This window comes from Nycticebus coucang, chromosome 20, assembly GCF_027406575.1.
Source record: "Nycticebus coucang isolate mNycCou1 chromosome 20, mNycCou1.pri, whole genome shotgun sequence".
Lineage (NCBI taxonomy): Eukaryota > Metazoa > Chordata > Mammalia > Primates > Lorisidae > Nycticebus > Nycticebus coucang.
The window spans coordinates 37,804,813-37,821,790 of record NC_069799.1 but is presented as its reverse complement, the minus strand read 5'-3'; the positions used below and the strand labels follow the sequence as shown (position 1 = coordinate 37,821,790).

Below are 16,978 nucleotides of genomic sequence, written 5' to 3'. Positions count from 1 at the left end.
TTAGACAAAATGGAATTAAAGTGTTGTTAATTCCAGACAAGTTAAATTTAAAGAGGAGTCCTTTTATTGAAGAGCCAGCGGCAACTGCCTCTGTGTCCCAACATGGAGTTTCTGAGAGCAGCCCCGAGTGCTTAAGGGTTTTTTTTTTTTTTTTTGTGGAGACAGAGTCTCACTGTACTGCCCTTGGGTAGAGTGCCCGGGCGTCACACGGCTCACAGCAACCTCTAACTCTTGGGCTTACGCAATTCTCTTGCCTCAGCCTCCTGAGCAGCTGGGACTACAGACGCCTGCCACAACGCCCGGCTATTTTTTTGTTGCAGTTTGGCCGGGGCTGGGTTTGAACCCGCCACCCTCGGCATATGAGGCCGGCACCCTACTCACTGAGCCACAGGCGCTGCCCAGGGGTCGGGTTTTTAAGGCCTGGTCTGCATCCTGGTCAGCATGCAGGCTGTCCAGGTACACCCAGGTAGGATAGCAAGCAAGCATTGTACAGAGCAGAATTTTGTGGTTAGTTAGCCATATGTTATACCTCTTTGTTTTAATATTTTCCCCATATACATCTTAGTTTTAGTATTTTCCCCACCTGGTATTGTTTAAAAGTCAATCTGGGAATAGTTGGTACTGTTTGTTTTCCAGGGAGTTAGCCAAGCAAGAAATTGGCAATGAACTAGAAGCAAGAAATCAATGAGTACTTTCTCGTTTATCTTGGGAGTGAACTAGACTTATTTCTTTATTTGAAAGCTTGCAGTCTGGAAATTTGCCAGAAGTTAACTGGTATTTTTCCATTATAGCCTAGGCCTGACACTTTTCTGCGTTAGCCTATGCCCACTAGGCCTAACAAATGGTCTTCATGAGTGTGACCGGGAGGAAAGGAGGTAGCAAGGTGTACCAGGAGGGGCCCCCAAAACAGGAATACCAGGCAGGACATTAGTGGGGGTGTCAGGACATGTGTTCCAGGCCATGGAGGGGAGGGCATGTGGCATGGGGTGATGTGCAGGTGATTCCCTGTTTTGCGTGCTGTGCCTGTGGCCAGGTGCCTAGGGTCTCATGGTACAATGAGGATGTATAGCTGTCCTGGCTCCTGGTGGGCCCCTGGCTGCCCCCTGTTGTGTTTCACGTGTTGCCTGCATGGTCTATATGGCTAGTGCCTGTCCATACACCCCAGAGCATGATGTGCTATGTAACCACAGTATGACCACTGTGACCCCTTGCATGACATGCTCAGGCCATAGACCCTATTCTCAATTGGGTGGTCAGGTGGTCATATGTGTTTGGTAGAAGTGGGCCTCCGCCTGATCTGTACCCACCTGGGAGGTAAGGCCACTGGACTCAGTGCATAAGCCCACCGCCTCATGGTCACCTTGGGAAGAAGCTACTGGCCTTGTGCAAACACAATGCTTCTGGCCTTGAGTGATGGACCCTGCGGGACTCATCTTGTATGTCCATGGAGTGGGGATATCTGCCCTGGCATGCCGAGTGGCCAGGTGTCAAGCGGCCAAGTGGTCAGATAACTCTGGGTCATGATCATGGAGATGAAACAAAGCCAGACATTGCTGAAAGGCCTGAGCATCTCAGAATAGAGAAAAGGACCTCTCTACAGGCTCAAGGGGTCTCTTGCCTAGGCCTGTCTTTGAGTCTGTGCACACAGCAAAGATGGATCCCTCAGGCCAGCAAAGAAGCAGGTTCTGGGGGGTGGGCATGGCTGTCATCTGGCTGCTCGTGCTTGTAGCAGGAGGCCCCTGCCATGTACATGCGTGCCACAGAGGCCTAGCTGCTGCACTCCTCCAGCTGTGTGGACAGAGCATAGCATCTGTACTGTGGAGACAGCAGGTCCTCCCTGGGTCAGACCCACCAGGAGACCACAGATGGATAGAGCAGTCTAAGCCCTATCTTGTGACTGCCACGCTGTGAAAGACACAGATACCATGGGGTGGGGGAAGCTAGACCAGTGGCTGAAAAGCAGAAGACCTGAGGGGACCAGCTGCCAGAGACAGCTGCTGCCAGGAGTGGGTGAGTCCTGAGAAGGCCTTGGGGTTCTGCGCTCCCTACCTGGGCCACATGTGGACTCCCCTCTAGAGAATGCCTAGCAGAGTGTTCCTGCATATTGGGGTGTTGCCACGCATCCTGAGCTCTGGCCTCAGGAGCAGCAGGAATCGATGAGAAGTACAAGCTGGCATGACCTAGCGGGAGATTTTTTGTCCATGTCTCCTTCCGCCAGGTGTCAAGATCACAAAACAGCTGTGGAATGGGGAGGCACAGAACAGGGCTAGGGCTGTGGCATGGTGTCAGCTGAGCCCCCAGGCCAGGTCTGAGCCTTCGGATCTGGTGATAGATACAGTCTGAGCCTGGTGGGGACATAGAAGGGGATATCCATCCGCTGCCCATACATTCTGTGGGTCCTGTGGCCATTTCTGTATATGTGTCCTCATCCTGGGGTCCTCACTGAACATCCCAGCTCCTCCATGTCCCTCCCCCATATGTGCTGGACTGATCTGTTCTCTGCTCTGAGCATGCTGATTCCCCACCCATGTGTCCTGGTGTCCATGCTTTTATTACTAGTTTATTCCAGAGTGTTTCCTTGTTGAATGAATGGCCCACACTTTTCTCCAAAGAACCTCATGCCCAGCCAGCCGACTCGTACAAAGGCTCAAGGATGCCACAGAAGAGGCTACAAGCGTGATGTTAATAGGCTGGACCGGGGAAACCACAGTCCACATCCTGTTTAGCACACCCTGCATGTGGCATGCGTCCAGTTGGGTACTGTGTCTTCTCTGTGTTGTCCATATCTTATCTCTTCTGTGCACTCAGAGAGTGTGGTTATGTCTGTTTTTCTGACCTCCCAGCCCTGCCTGCCAAATTCACAGAGGGTCTGAAGAATGAAGAGGCTGCAGAAGGGGCTATGGCCACACTGCGGTGTGAACTGAGCAAGGGGGCTCCTGTGGAGTGGAGGAAGGGGCCCAAGATCCTCAGAGACGGGGACAGATACAGCCTGAGGCAGGACAGGACCACATGTGAGCTGCAGATCTGTGGCCTGTCCATGGAAGACACCGGAGAGTACTCGTGTATGTGTGGGCAGGAGAGGACCTCAGCCACGCTCACTGTCAGGGGTAAAGATTACGTGTGACCATGTGGACCCATGGCTTAGTGTCTACACATTATCTCTCAATCACCAACTTGTGCCTCCAAATGTGGCACAACTCCTATGTCAACTTATGATTATCTGTCTTAACTGGGGTCCTCCGATGTCTCTGACTTCCCCTCCTTGTCAGACGTCATCATGTTCATGTCCATCCCTTGTGTTCTGTTCCTCCTGGGCCATTTGCTTTCTCACCATATGTACATTTCCTCACTCATGCTGTGGTCCTTTGGCAGTTTGTGTGGCTCCATGTGGGTGTCCGTGTCCTGTACAGAGTCCCCCAGACTGTCCATTGTTCTCAGTGATTGCTTGGTCCTCCCCAGCCCTGTCCCCCAGGTTCATAGAAGACATGAGGAACCAGGAGGCCACAGAAGGGGCCACAGTCACCTTGCAGTGTGAGCTGAGCAAGGCAGCCCCTGTGGAGTGGAGGAAGGGGCCCGAGACTCTCAGAGATGGGGACAGATACAGCATGAGGCAGGACGGGACCCAATGTGAGCTGCAGTTCCATGACCTGGCTGTGGCGGATGCTGGAGAGTACTCGTGTATTTGTGGGCAGGAGAGGACCTCAGCCACACTCATTGTAAAGGGTAAACAGCACAGGTGTCAAAACAGCCATGTTCTGGTGTCCACATGTTGGCTTCATACTGTGTCCAGTCACTGCACGTTCTCTCCCATGTCTGTGTCACTCTGTTCCATCACTGCACAGAATCCCTTCCAGCCTTAGGGGCTATTTTAGGAACCAGGAGAAACCAGTGTCTACACCCGACATGCCACTGTGGTCCAGATAGGTTGTTTTGTGGGATTCTGAATCTTGCTTTCCATCCTGTCGTATCCTGTTCCCCAGAGTTTTCTAGAGGTACAGTCTTCATCTGCTCAGGCTGACAGAACAAAGTACTGCAGACTAGGTGGCTCAAAAAACAATAGTTTTATTTTCTCAGAATTCCGGAGGCTGAAATTCCAAGATCAAGGTTTGTCAGGGTTAGTGTCTCCTGAGCCTTTGCTCTTTGTCTTGTAGACAGCCATCTTCTTCTTGTGTCTTCACGTGGTCCTCCCTTTGTGTGCATATGAATGTCCTAATCTCTTTTGATGAGGACACCAATCATACTGGATTGGGGCCCACTCAGACAATCTCATTTTGGGTTTTAAAAATCCTACTTAGGCTTGGCGCCTGTGGCTCAAGCAGCTAAGGTGCCAGCCACACATACCTGAGCTGGTGGGTTCGAATCCAGCCCAGGCCCGCCAAACAACAAGGATGGCTGCAACCAAAAAAAACCCTGGCATTGTGGCAGGTGCCTGTAGTCCCAGCTACTGGGCAGGCAGAGGCAGGAGAATCGCTTGAGCCCAGGAGTTGGAGGTTACTGTGAACTGTGATGCTACAGCACTCTACCCAGAGCGACGGCTTGAGGCTCTGTCTCAAAATAAATAAATAAATAAAAATCCTGCTTAAATACAGTGACATTTTGAGGCACTAGGCGTTAGGATTTTAACATAGTAATTTTGAGGGGAATGACTCTTTTTAGACCTTAACACTCTACCTCTGGCCTCCCAAAATTTATGACCTTCTCACAGAATATATTCACTTGTCCTCACAGCCCCAAATCTTAATCATAATGAAGCCAGACAAGTCATATACTGCCAAGACATGATTAGAGGATGAACATAGGGTAGACATTCCTATTCAAGAAGGAAGAAACTGGAAAGAAAAAAATGAGTCATTAGTCTCGCACAAATGTGAATCTAGCAGGGAAAATTTCATTGGATTTTAAGCCTGGAGGATAATCCTCTTTTGGCTCAATATTCTGTCCTCTGGGCTAAGGAAGATGTTTTCCCCAATCTCATAGACCTGACAGCATCCTATCCCCTCAGCCCTGGGAAACGGCTTCTTTCCATCAGCCCTTGGTACAAGTGGCCTGGCTCTCTGGGCCTTTTTTGGCAGTGGAAGCCTTGCTGATCTCTGAGTTGTCTTTGGGGCCACAAAATGTTTGCATCTGTATCACATCACAGGTCCGTCCTGGAGAATCCCAGACACCTGACAGCCTTCCTTGATTTCACTCCATCTCTGTCCCATTCAGTCCCATCTGGCACCATTGTGCTGGTGTACACTTCTCGAAAACCTTGTTGGCCTCCCGTGCATCTAAGGGGGCCTAAGCCATCAGAGGAGAGGCTTTCCTCGGTAACCACATTCTATGCCTGGCTTCTGTTGAGATGGCTTACTCAGCATCATGCTTCAAAATGAGTCAACATTTTAGGTCATTGTTGTAGTAGCACCCCATTCCTAGTACCAAGATCTGTGTTAGTTTTCTGAGTAGAAATCTGAAGATTATGTCATCAGGTTGGCTTCTGACGCCTCTCGCTGTGGCTTGTAAATGGCACCTTCTCCCTGTGCCCTTATGTGGGGTCATCCCTCTGTGTGTGTCTGTATTTTAATCTCCTCTACTTAAAAGGAAACCCATCATATCTGATCCATAAATCTCATCCCTGTTCTTTTTAATAAAAATTGTCCAACCCTACCCTGGATGTTCTCTCCAGAATATACTTTCTCATTATTTTACAATATGGATAGGCTAAAAAATTTCCAAAGCTTCCAAGTCCTGGTTCGTTTTATCTGATTTGTAATACCTTCTTCAATTTATTTGTCTCTTCTCACACTCTACTATAACCAGTAAGAAGAAAACAAGCTTCCCCTTCAATACTTTTCTTAGTAATCTCCTCAGATCAGTGTGCAAAATTTCATTGTTTTCAGTTCTACCTTCCACAAGGCACTATAACACAATCTGACCAAGTTCTTTTGTTACTTTACAGGGATCTCCTTTCCCCCAGTTTCTGATAACATGTTCTTTATTTCCACCTGAGTTCCTATTAGAAGCATCTTTCATATCCATTTTTCCATGATCTGATTGCTCATGGTAATCTATACCTTTTCTAACATGTACCTCAACAATCATCCAGCCTCAACCTATTACCTAGTTCCAAAGCCACTTTTACATTTCTAGGTAGTTAGAATTGTATACCACTCCCAATACTAAAAGGTTTGTGTCATTTTCTGGCTAGAAGTCTGAAGATCAAGGCATTGGCAGGTTGGCTTCTTCTGAGGCCTTCCTCCTTGGCTTGTAGGTGGCATCTTCTCCCTGTTTCTCCACATGGGGCTGTCCCTCTGCAACTGCATCCTACTCACCTCCTTTTATAAAAAAAAAAAAAAAAAAAAAAAAAAAGACTATCATATTGAAATAGGACCCACCCTGACAACTTCATTTTACCTTAATCACCACTTAAAATACAGTTACACTCTGAGGACTTCAACTGGTATAGTGGGCTCAGGTATGTTCAAGCAGAGAGAGTGCTGGAAGCCCTGCCCAGGACGGGTGCCTCCTGTGTGAGTGATGGCACTGGATCAGGAAAGTCATGGCTGAGCGGTGCCTCCTGTAGGGTCATAGGGATGAGGGAGTTGTCTATTACATTTTTCTATATGTGGTAAAAGCTGGAAAAGACTGTTGCTTCCCAGGAAAAATAAAAAAGCTCTTTAAGAAGGTAAGAGATCTGGAATGGGGCCAATCTCTGGGCTACCTGCTCCTCATAGGCAGAACCCAGGAAGGCTTTACTGTCAGTCTTTGGTATGCTGTGTCCCGTGTCCCTCTAGCCCTCCTGTTTCTGTCTCCTTCCTGGATGTTCAGCTTATGTTCCTTAAATCTTCCAGAGGGTTTGATGGCTTCTATCCATGTGACCCTTCCTAGCCCTTCCTGCTCGATTCATTCAAGATCTGAAGAACAAGGAGGCTACAGAAGGGACCACAGCCGTGCTGCAATGTGAGCTGAGCAAGGCGGCCTCCGTGGAGTGGAGGAAGGGGCCCAAGGCCCTCAGAGCTGGGGACAGATACAGCCTGAAGCAGGAGGGGGCCATGTGTGAGCTGCAGATTTGTGGCCTGGCCTTGGAAGACACTGGAGAGTACTCATGTGTGTGTGGACAGGAGAAGACCTCGGCCGTGCTGACTGTCAGGGGTAAAGATCATGTGTGGCCTTGTGGACCAGTGGATTGGTGTCTACATGTTGTCTCTGCATTACCATCTACTACTAGCAAATGTGATAAAGCTAGGGGGACCTCGTGGTGTCTGTCCTGTAACTGAGGTCCTCTCGACATCTCCTATCTCCTCTTCTCTCAGTCAGGAGATGTCTTTATGCTCACATCCATCCCTTCACGTTCACTATTCCTTCGGGGCCATTTGATCCTCGTCATCTATACGTTCATTTACTTGTTCCTGCTGTGGTCCTTTGGCAGTTTGTGTGGCTTTTTGTGTTTCTGTGTCCTGTGTGTAGAGTCCTCCAGACAATCTGATGTTCTCAGCGGCTGCTTGGCCCTTCTCAGCCCTGCCTGCCAGATTCACAGAAGATTTGAGAAGCCAAGAGGCCACAGAAGGGGCCATGGCCATACTGCAGTGTGAGTTGAGCAAGGCAGCCCCTGTGGAGTGGAAGAAGGGGCCTGAGACTCTCACAGATGGGGACAGATACAGCCTGAGGCAGGACAGGACCATATGTGAGCTGAAGATCCAGGGCCTGGCTCTGGCAGATGCTGGCGAGTATTCATGCATGTGTGGGCAGGAGAGGACCTCGGCCACACTCACCATCAGGGGTACAGACCACTTGTGGTCAGGCACAACTGTGTTCTGTGTCCAAGTATTGACTTCATGCCATCTGTCTTCAGTCATTCCATGTTTTTTCCTCCTGTCTGTGTCACCCTGTTCCCATCATCCAATAGAATCCCTTCCAGCCTCCTGGACTGTTGTATGAACTGAGACAAACTAGCATTTATAGCCAACTTCCCAACACTTATGCCACAGCGAGTTCAGTCACGTGTTCCTGTTGGATTCTGTGTTGTCTTCCATCCCGTAATATCCTGTCCCTCAAAGTTCTACAGATGCTATGGTGTTCTCCATGTGTTTATAATTCTCTCTGGCTCTGCCAACCACATTCATATAAATATGAGGCCTGAATGGGCCATGGCCATGTGATGTACATCCTGGGCTGAGAAAAACCACAGTCCCCAGACCCTGCTTGGCACACTCACATGTGCCTTATTACCAGTTGGGTTCTGTGTTTTTGTCTTCTTTGTGTGTCCATGCCCTGTCTCTTCTGTGTGCTAAGTGGGTGTGATTATGCCTATGTCTTTCTGAACCCTTAGCCCTGCCTGCCAAGTTCACAGAGGGTCTGAAGAGTAAAGAGGCCATGGAAGAGGCCACAGTCATGCTACAATGTGAGCTGAGCAAAGTGGCCCCTGTGGAATGGAGGAAAGGGCCCGAGACCCTCACAGATGGGGACAGATATAGCCTGAGGCAGGACAGGACCACGTGTGAGCTGCAGATCCGTGGCCTGTCTATGGCAGACACTGGAGAGTACTCGTGTGTATGTGGGCAGGAGAGGACCTCAGCTCTGCTCACTGTCAAGGGTAAAGATCATGTGTGGCCATGTAGATCTGTGCCTTGCTTTCTTCACATTGTCTCTGTGTCATCACCTTCTGCCTCCCAGGGGCATAGCTCTTGTGGTGACTCTATGGGCATTTTTCCTCTATCTGGGGTCCTCTGGCGTCTCCCACCTCCCCTTCTCCTGTGGGAGAAATCCTCATGTTCACAGTTATCTCTTTGTGTTCTCTGTTCATTTGCCTATTCATGCTGTGGACCTTTGGCAATTTGTGTGGCTCCGTGTTGGTGTCTGTCTCCTATACACAGAATCCCCCAGTCTAATGTTCTCAGTGACCACTTGGTCCTCCCCAGCCCTGCCTGCCAGATTCATAGAAGACATGAGAAATCAGGAGGCCACAGAAGGGGCCATGGCCATGCTGCAGTGTGAGCTGAGTAAGGCAGCCCCTGTGGAGTGGAAGAAGGGAACAGAGACTCTCAGAGACGGGGACAGATACAGCATGAGGCAGGATGGGACTCAATGTGAGCTGCAGATCCATGGCCTGACAGTGGCAGATGCTGGGGAGTACTCCTGTGTGTGTGGGCAGGAGAAGACCTTGGCCATCCTCACCGTCCTGGGTAAATACCACATGTGACCATGCCATTGTCATCTTTCCCTCCATCACTAATTTGTGTGTGATCTGTTTCACAAATGGCATACTGAGAATGTGTTGGGTTGGCTCAGTCTGGGGCATGGGGATCTGGGGCTCAAAACAGGCACCAATGGACAAGCGTCAGTGTCCAGGAGAGCTGTTCAGGCCACTGGCATCTTTCCAGGGCCTGGGATTGTGCACAGGCTCCTGGACCTCAGGCCTGGAGGTGAAGGGCTTGTGTCCTTTCATGGATATGCACAGTAGAGGTGGGAAGTTCAGGGGGGAGGTAGCCAGACAGCCCATGCCCTCCTGAATCTGGTAAGAGGGTTTGATGGAGCCTTGTGGTCATGCCATGTTTCTGAAGAAGCACTGCTCTTATCTGCTCAGACTGACATAACAAAGGACTGCAGACTAGGTGGCTCAAACATAGACTTATTTTCTCAGACTTCTGGGGTTGAAATTCCAAGTTCAAGGTATCAGCTGGGTTAGTTTCCTTGTCTTGTAGATGGTTATCCTTTTTCTCTGTCTTCACATCATTCCTCTGTGCACATGTGTCCTAATCTCTCTCTCTCTTTTTTTTTTTGAGACAGAGTCTCACTATGTTGCCCTCAGTAGAGTGCAGTAGTGTCACAGCTCACAGCAACCTCAAACTCTTGAGCTTAAGCGATTATCTTGCCTCAGCCTCCTAAGTAGCTGGGACCACAGGTGCCTGCCACAATGCCCGGCTCTTTTTTGTTGCAGTTGTTGTTTAGCTGGCCTGGGCCAGGTTCAAACCCACCACCCTGGGTGTATGTGGCTAGCGCTGTAACCACTGTGCTATGGGTGCCAAGCCCCTAATCTCTTCTAATAAGGACACCAGTCATATTGGATTGAGGCCCACCCTAACAACCTCACTTTGGCTTTTAAATGTCCTATTTAAATACAGTGACATTCTGAGGTACTAGGTATTATGACTTCATAGGAAAAATAATTATTTTTTGTTGAGGGGGATACAACTCAGGCCATAACACTCCATCCTCTGGCTTCCCCAAATTCATGACCTTCCCACGTGCAAATACATTTACTTCTTCCTGATGGCCTGGAATCTTTTCCCATTTCAGCATCAGCTCTTTAGGTCCAAATCTCATCTAAACATCTTAATTAAAGTGTGAGGGAGATGTCAACTATGACATGTGCTGAAGCAGAATTCTTCAGCTGTGCAGCATGAAACCAGACATGTTATGTGCTCCAAGGCACAGTGGAGGGACAGGCATAGGATAGACATTGCTATTCAGAAACTGGAAAATGGGAAAGAAGTTATAGGTCATCATCTTCAGCAAGTCTTAAACAAGCAAGGAAAAAATCTATTAGATTTAAGGCTAGAGACTTAACCTTTTTGGCTCAATCCTCTGGTTTTGGGACTCAGTGGAGTTGCAGCCCTGACCCCACAGGCCTGGGTTGGAGGTGTCTGGCTCTCTGAAATTGAGGAGGAGACAGCCCTACCTCCAGGCATGTCTTTCTATTTGCTGGTGACAGGGCCATCCCTGCAAATGTTGGACATTTTAAGAAAACGTCTTTTCTTAAAGGATAACATGTTCTCAGCCACGTAGTTCTATTAGCTCATCCTATGGAATCTCAGCAGTCTGACACCCTCCCTTTGTTCTGTTCCAACCAGTCAAGGCTTGTGGCATTTCTGCTGTTACAGAATTCTCAAAACCCTTGCCCCATGCAATCTGTGGGGGTCTAAGCCCTCACACAAGAGGGTTCTCCACACATCTTTCCTTGATAATCTCATTTCTATTACCAGTTTCTTCTGAGACGGCCAAATGGATCCATAAATTATACACCTGATCATGTTAGCAAATTGCTGTCTAGCCACACCCTTGGTGGTCTCTTCACAACACCCTTTCTCATTTTTTGCAATATGGATATGCTAAAGATTTTCTAAATCTTCGAGTTCTGATTTCTTTTTTTTTTCCTTGACGATTCCTTTTCGAATTTGTATCTCTCCAGTCATATTTTTCTATTATCTTTACGGGGAAACCAAGCTACACTTTCAACATTTTTCACAGAAACCTCCTCAGGTAAATGTCCGATTTCATTGTTTCTAAGTTCTGCCTTCCATAAAACACTTGAATACAATTCAAACAGGTTCTTTGTCCTTTATAAGAAGGATCACCTTTCCCTGGTTTCCAATAACATCTCCTCATCTTTGAGGACTAACCAGAACCTACCTACCTACCTTCCTTCCTTCCTTCCTTCCTTCCTTCCTTCCTTCCTTCCCTCCCTCCCTCCCTCCCTCCCTCCTTTCTTTCTTTCTTTCCTTCTTTTTTTTGAGACAGAATCTCATTCTGTAGCCCCACCTAGAGTACAGTGTTATTATCATAGTTGACTACAACGTCGAACTCCTGGGCTCAAGTGATCCTCCCATCTTGGCTTCCCAGAGTGCTGGATTCTAAGTGTGCGCCACTGTGCCAGACCAGAAGAGGTGGCTCACAGCCATTGTTTACCATGTGGATATTTTTAAAAAATGGATGATTTTTAGAATGCATATTTTCACCAATAATCCTTTATGGCAAACTCTGCTTTTCTAGCATGTATCTCAAAATATCTCAAGCTATGCCCCATTACCCAATTTCAAAGCCACTTCTTTATTTACAGATATTGTTTTAGTAGCATCCCACTCATGGTGCCAAAATCCATATTCATTTGCTTGGGCTGCCATAACACAGAAATTTGTGGGGTTTTACAATTCTGGAAGCTAGGTATCTGAGATACAGATGTTGGCAGGGTCGACTCCTTCTGAGGCCACTTTCCCCGGATTGCGGACAGCTGTTTTCCCCATGTGTCTTCTCATGGTCCTTCTGTATAGTATTCAGATCTTTTTATTTTATTTTATTTTTAATTCATTTATTTTTTTGAGACAGATGTTGCCCTACAGTAGAGTGCCATAGCGTCATAGCTCACAGCAACCTCAAACTCTTGGGTTCAAGTGATCTTCTTACTTCAGCCTCCCACATAGCTGGGATAACAGGCGCCCACCACAATGCCTGGCTAATTTTTAGAGACAAGGTCATGCTCTTGCTCAGGCTGGTCTCGAACTCCTAAGCTCAGGCAATCCACTGCCTTGGCCTCCTCTTCTTATGTGGACAGCATTCACCCTCCTGGCCTGATTAATGTTAATCTTGTCTTTATAGGCCTTATTACCAAAACAGTCACTTTCTGAAGTAGTAGGGGTTAGGGCTTCAAAATCTGACTTTTGGGTCACCTCATAACAAGAGCTAGCCAGGGTGGGCCCAGGTGACCTATCACTTGTGAGCATTCATTCTGCCTAGTAGGAAAGGAGTAGAGGATGGCAGGTTGTAGTGTCAGGTGTGATATAGAAGCCCTAGCTGGAGTCCACTGGTGTCTAGGTGATGTGAGCCAAGGCAGGGGTAGGGGGTGTGGGTCTAAGAGGGTCAGGAGAGGCATGTGAGGTGGAAGAGACAGGGCCTCATGTGAGCAAGGGTGGTGTGCCATGATCCCAAGTATGCCCAGGGATGGGCAATGCTGGAAGGAAGCCCTGCTGGGGAAGGGTACCCGCTGGGTGAGGGACGACAGTGGGGGCAGTGAATGGCATGACCGGGAGCTGCCTCCTATGCAGTCACAGGGAGAGAAGGCAAGGGGCAGATGTCTTCAGAATGGAGTGTATCTCCCAACTCACCTGCCACTCACAGAGAGATGCAGGGAGACCTCACTGCCAGATACTCTTTGGTCTGCCTCCTTTGACATTGCTTAAGCTTCTTCCTAAATGTTGAGCATGAGCCTTAAAGAAAGATGGAGACTTTACCTCTTTCATGTTTACATGGATGGAGCTGGAACATATTCTTCTTAGTAAAGTATCTCAAGAATGGAAAAAAAAATACCCAATGTACTCAGCCCTACTGTGAAACTAATTTAGGGTTTTCACATGAAAGCTATAACCCAGTTACAACCTAAGAATAGGGGGAAGGGGGAAAGGAAGGGGAGGGAGGGGGGAGGTGGGTAGAGGGAAGGGGATTGGTGGGATTACACCAGCGGTGCATCTTACAAGGGTATATGTGAAACTTGGTAAACGGTCTGTGAAGCTAGTGAATGATGCCCCATGATTATATCAATGTACACAGCTATGATTTAATAACAAAAATAATAAAAAAATAAATGTTGAGCATGTGTCTCAAATCCTCCAGAGGGCTTGATGACTTTTGTCCATGTGACCCTTTCTAGCCCTTCCTGCTCGATTTATTCAAAATCTGAAAACCAAAGAGGCCACAGAAGGGACCACGGCCACACTGCAGTGTGAGCTGAGTAAGGAGGCCACTGTGGAGTGGAGGAAGGGGCGCGAGACCCTCAGAGATGGCAACAAATACAGCTTTCGGCAGGACAAAACCACATGTGAGCTGCGGATTTGTGGCCTGTCCATGGTGGATGCCGGAGAGTATTCCTGCGTGTGTGGGCAAGAGAAGACCTCGGCCACACTCACTGTCAGGGGTAAAGACCACACGTGGTTTGGCACAACTGTGTTCTGGTGTCCAAAGTGTCCCTACTTGTTCCATGTTCTTTCCCCATCTCTGAGTCACCCTGTTCCTGCCTCTCTATTGAATCCCTTCCAGCCTCCTAGGATGTTATACATATATAAACAAGGAGCAGCCAGCATTTACAGCTGCTCACTACTATGTCACCGTGGGCGCAGTCATGTGTTCCTGTTGGATTCTGTGTTGTCTTCCATCCTGTAATTCATGTATCCTGTCCCTCAAAGTTCTACGGAGACTCTGCGAACCACATTCACATACCTATGAGGCCTGAATGGGCCATGGCCATGTGGTATACATCCTGGGCTGAAGGAAGCCACAGTCCCAAAACTGCTTGGCACATCTTACATGTGGGTCATGTCCAGTTGGATTTTATGTTTTTTGTGTACTGTCCACATCTGTCTCTTCTGTGTGCTAAAAGGGTGTGATTGTGCACTTGTCTTTCTGACCTCCAGCCCTGCCCGCCAAGTTCATACAGATTTTGAGGAATCAAGAGGCCATGGAAGGGGCCACAGTCATGCTACAGTGTGAGTTGAGCAAGGTGGCCCCTGTGGAGTGGAGGAAGGGGCCCCAGGGCCTCAGAGCTGGAGACAGATGTAGCCTGAGGCAAGATGGGACCAAGTGTGAGCTGCAGATCCATGGTCTGGCTGTGGCAGATGCCGGGCAGTACTCATGCATATGTGGGCAGGAGAGGACCTCAGCCCTGCTCACTGTCAAGGGTAAAGATCATGTGTGGCCATGTAGATCTGTGCCTTGCTTTCTTCACATTGTCTCTGTGTCATCACCTTCTGCCTCCCAGTGGCATAGCTCTTGTGGTGACCCTATGGGCACGTTTCCTCTATCTGAGGTCCTCTGGCGTCTCCTACCTCCTCTTCTCCTGTGGGAGATATCCTCATGTTCATGTTTATCTCTGTCCTGAGCCGTTTGGATCCTAACCATGCTGTGGTCCTTTGGCAGTTTGTGTGGCTCCATGTTGATGTCTGTCTCCTGTACACAGAGTCCTCCAGTCTAATGTTCTCAGTGACCACTTGATCCTCCCCAGCTCTACCTGCCAGATTCACAGAAGACATGAGAAACCAAGAGGCCACGGAAGGGACCACGGCCACTCTGTGGTGTGAGCTGAGCAAGGTGGCTCCCGTGGAGTGGAGGAAGGGAACAAAGACCCTCAGAGATGGGGACAGATACAGCATGAGGCAGGATGGGACCCAATGTGAGCTGCAGATCCATGGCCTGGCCATGGCAGATGCTGGGGAGTACTTATGCGTGTGTGGGGAGGAAAAGACTTCGGCCACGCTGACCGTTAGAGGTAAAAAAATCCTGTTTGGGTTTCCAATTATAAATGTCTGCTGTTCATTTCTCCTCATTCCGTGATCTCCCCTTGACTTTGCCATGTTCTTCCCATCACTCCATGGGATCCTTTCCAGCTTCCTGGGCTATTGCCGGAACTAGAGGAATGAGCATGTAGAGCCATCTTCCCTTCCAGTGCCACTGTGGGCATGTCGTGAACTCCAGGGCCCTCCAGAGGCCTTCATGTTCTCTGTGTTTGTCTGTCTTTCCCCAGCCATACCTGCCCACTTCATAGGAAGACTGAGAAACAAGGAGGCCATGGAAGGGGCCACAGCCACACTGAGGTGTGAGCTGAGCAAGATGGCCCCTGTAGTGTGGAAAAAGGGGTCTGAGACTCTCACAGATGGGGACAGATACAGCCTGAGGCTGGATGGGGCTGTGTGTGAGCTGCAGATCCATGATCTGGCCATGGCAGATGCCGGGGAATACTTGTGTATGTGCGGGGAGGAGAGGACGTCGGCCACACTGACCGTCAGGGGTAATGATTGTGTGTGTCTAAGTGGACCCATGGCTTGATGTCTACACATTGTGTTGTCATCACCTTCCCAATATGGCACACTCCTGTGGCAACCCCATTGGCATATACCCTCTAACTTGGGTTTTGTGGACATCTAACCCATCCTCATTTCCTTGTCAGTAGATGTCTTCATGGTCATGTCCATCCCTTTGTTGTCTCTATTCCTACTGGGCCATTTGCTTTCTTTCCATCTGTATATTCATTTTCTCATTCGTGCCATGGTCCTTTGGCAATTTGTTTGGCTTCATTGTGGGTGTCCATGTCCTGTACACAGAGTCCACCAGTCTGTTCTCAGGAACTGCTTGATCCTCCACAGCCCTGCCATCCAGGTTCATAGAAGACATGAGAAACCAGGAGGCCACAGAAGGGGCCACAGTCACTCTGCGGTGTGAACTGAGTAAGGCAGCCCCTGTGGAGTGGAGGAAGGGGCCCCAGACTCTCAGAGATGGAGACAGATACAGCATGAGGCGAGATGGGACGCGATGTGAGCTACAGATCCATGGCCTGGCTGTGGCAGATTCTGGGGAATACGCATGTGTGTGTGGGCAGGAGAGGACATCAGCCACACTTACTGTCAGGGGTAAAGACCATATGTGGCCTGTTTGGTGGCTTCCCATCACTGCTCTGCTCTCCCATTTGTATTCTGATCTCATTGTCCTGGTGTTTTCTCTATCCACCATGTCTTTGTTCCTGTCTGCTTTGTGACCTTTGTGCAGGCTGGGCCGAGAGAAGCCATGGTCCACAGCCTATGCTTAGTGCAGCCAGTGCACGGTCCATGTCCAGTTGTGTTCTGTATCCTGAGTCTTCCTTGTCCTGTCTCTATGCTCTGAGGGTGTGATTGTGCTTGTGTCTTTCTGACCCCAGCCCTGCTTGCCAAGTTCACAGGGGATCTGCAAAACAAAGAGGCCATGGAAGAGGCCCTAGTCACCCTGCAGTGTGAGTTGAGCAAGGTGGCCTCTGTGGAGTGGAAGAAAGGGCCCCAGACCCTCAGAGATGGAAAAGATACGGTGTGAAGCAAGACAGGGCCATGTATGAATGGTGCGGCTTTGTAGCCTGGGTGTAGCAGATGCCAGAGAGCACTTGTGCATGTCTGGGCAGGAGAGGGCCTTGGTCATGCTTATTGTCAGGTTAAGACCACATTTGATCACATTGACTTGGTTGTTGTCTATATATTTTCTCCCCATCACTAACTTTTGCCTCCAAATGTGGCACAATTCCTGTAGTAACCTGTGTTTGTTAGTCCTCTGAGTGTCTGCCACCTTACCTTCCCCTTGTCAGATGTCCTCATGGTCACATCTGTTGCTTGTGTTCTCTGTCCCTCCTGGGCCATTGGCTTTCTCACAATCTGTACATTTATTCACTTGTTCACACACTTTGGCCATTTGTGTGGCTCCATGCTGGTGCCCAAGT

At 48.9% G+C, this 16,978-nt stretch overlaps 1 protein-coding gene across 19 annotated transcripts in view; it reads left to right on the top strand.

Moving 5' to 3' along the window:
- The window catches only part of OBSCN (obscurin, cytoskeletal calmodulin and titin-interacting RhoGEF), a 183,397-nt gene that overhangs the window by 93,171 nt on the left and 73,248 nt on the right, over positions 1-16,978 (top strand). For 12 of the 19 annotated variants that reach the window (XM_053572308.1, XM_053572310.1, XM_053572317.1 and 9 more), the window contains 11 exons: positions 2,844-3,107; positions 3,460-3,723; positions 6,868-7,131; positions 7,496-7,759; positions 8,309-8,572; positions 8,898-9,161; positions 13,400-13,663; positions 14,160-14,423; positions 14,747-15,010; positions 15,266-15,529; positions 15,885-16,148. The exons of 1 other annotated variant lie outside the window; for it this stretch is intronic. In XM_053572308.1, the coding sequence (XP_053428283.1) occupies positions 2,844-3,107; positions 3,460-3,723; positions 6,868-7,131; positions 7,496-7,759; positions 8,309-8,572; positions 8,898-9,161; positions 13,400-13,663; positions 14,160-14,423; positions 14,747-15,010; positions 15,266-15,529; positions 15,885-16,148 (2,904 nt within the window). The remainder of the gene's footprint in view (positions 1-2,843; positions 3,108-3,459; positions 3,724-6,867; positions 7,132-7,495; positions 7,760-8,308; positions 8,573-8,897; positions 9,162-13,399; positions 13,664-14,159; positions 14,424-14,746; positions 15,011-15,265; positions 15,530-15,884; positions 16,149-16,978) is intronic. 6 more of the 19 variants (XM_053572307.1, XM_053572315.1, XM_053572316.1 and 3 more) reach the window with 6 other exon arrangements.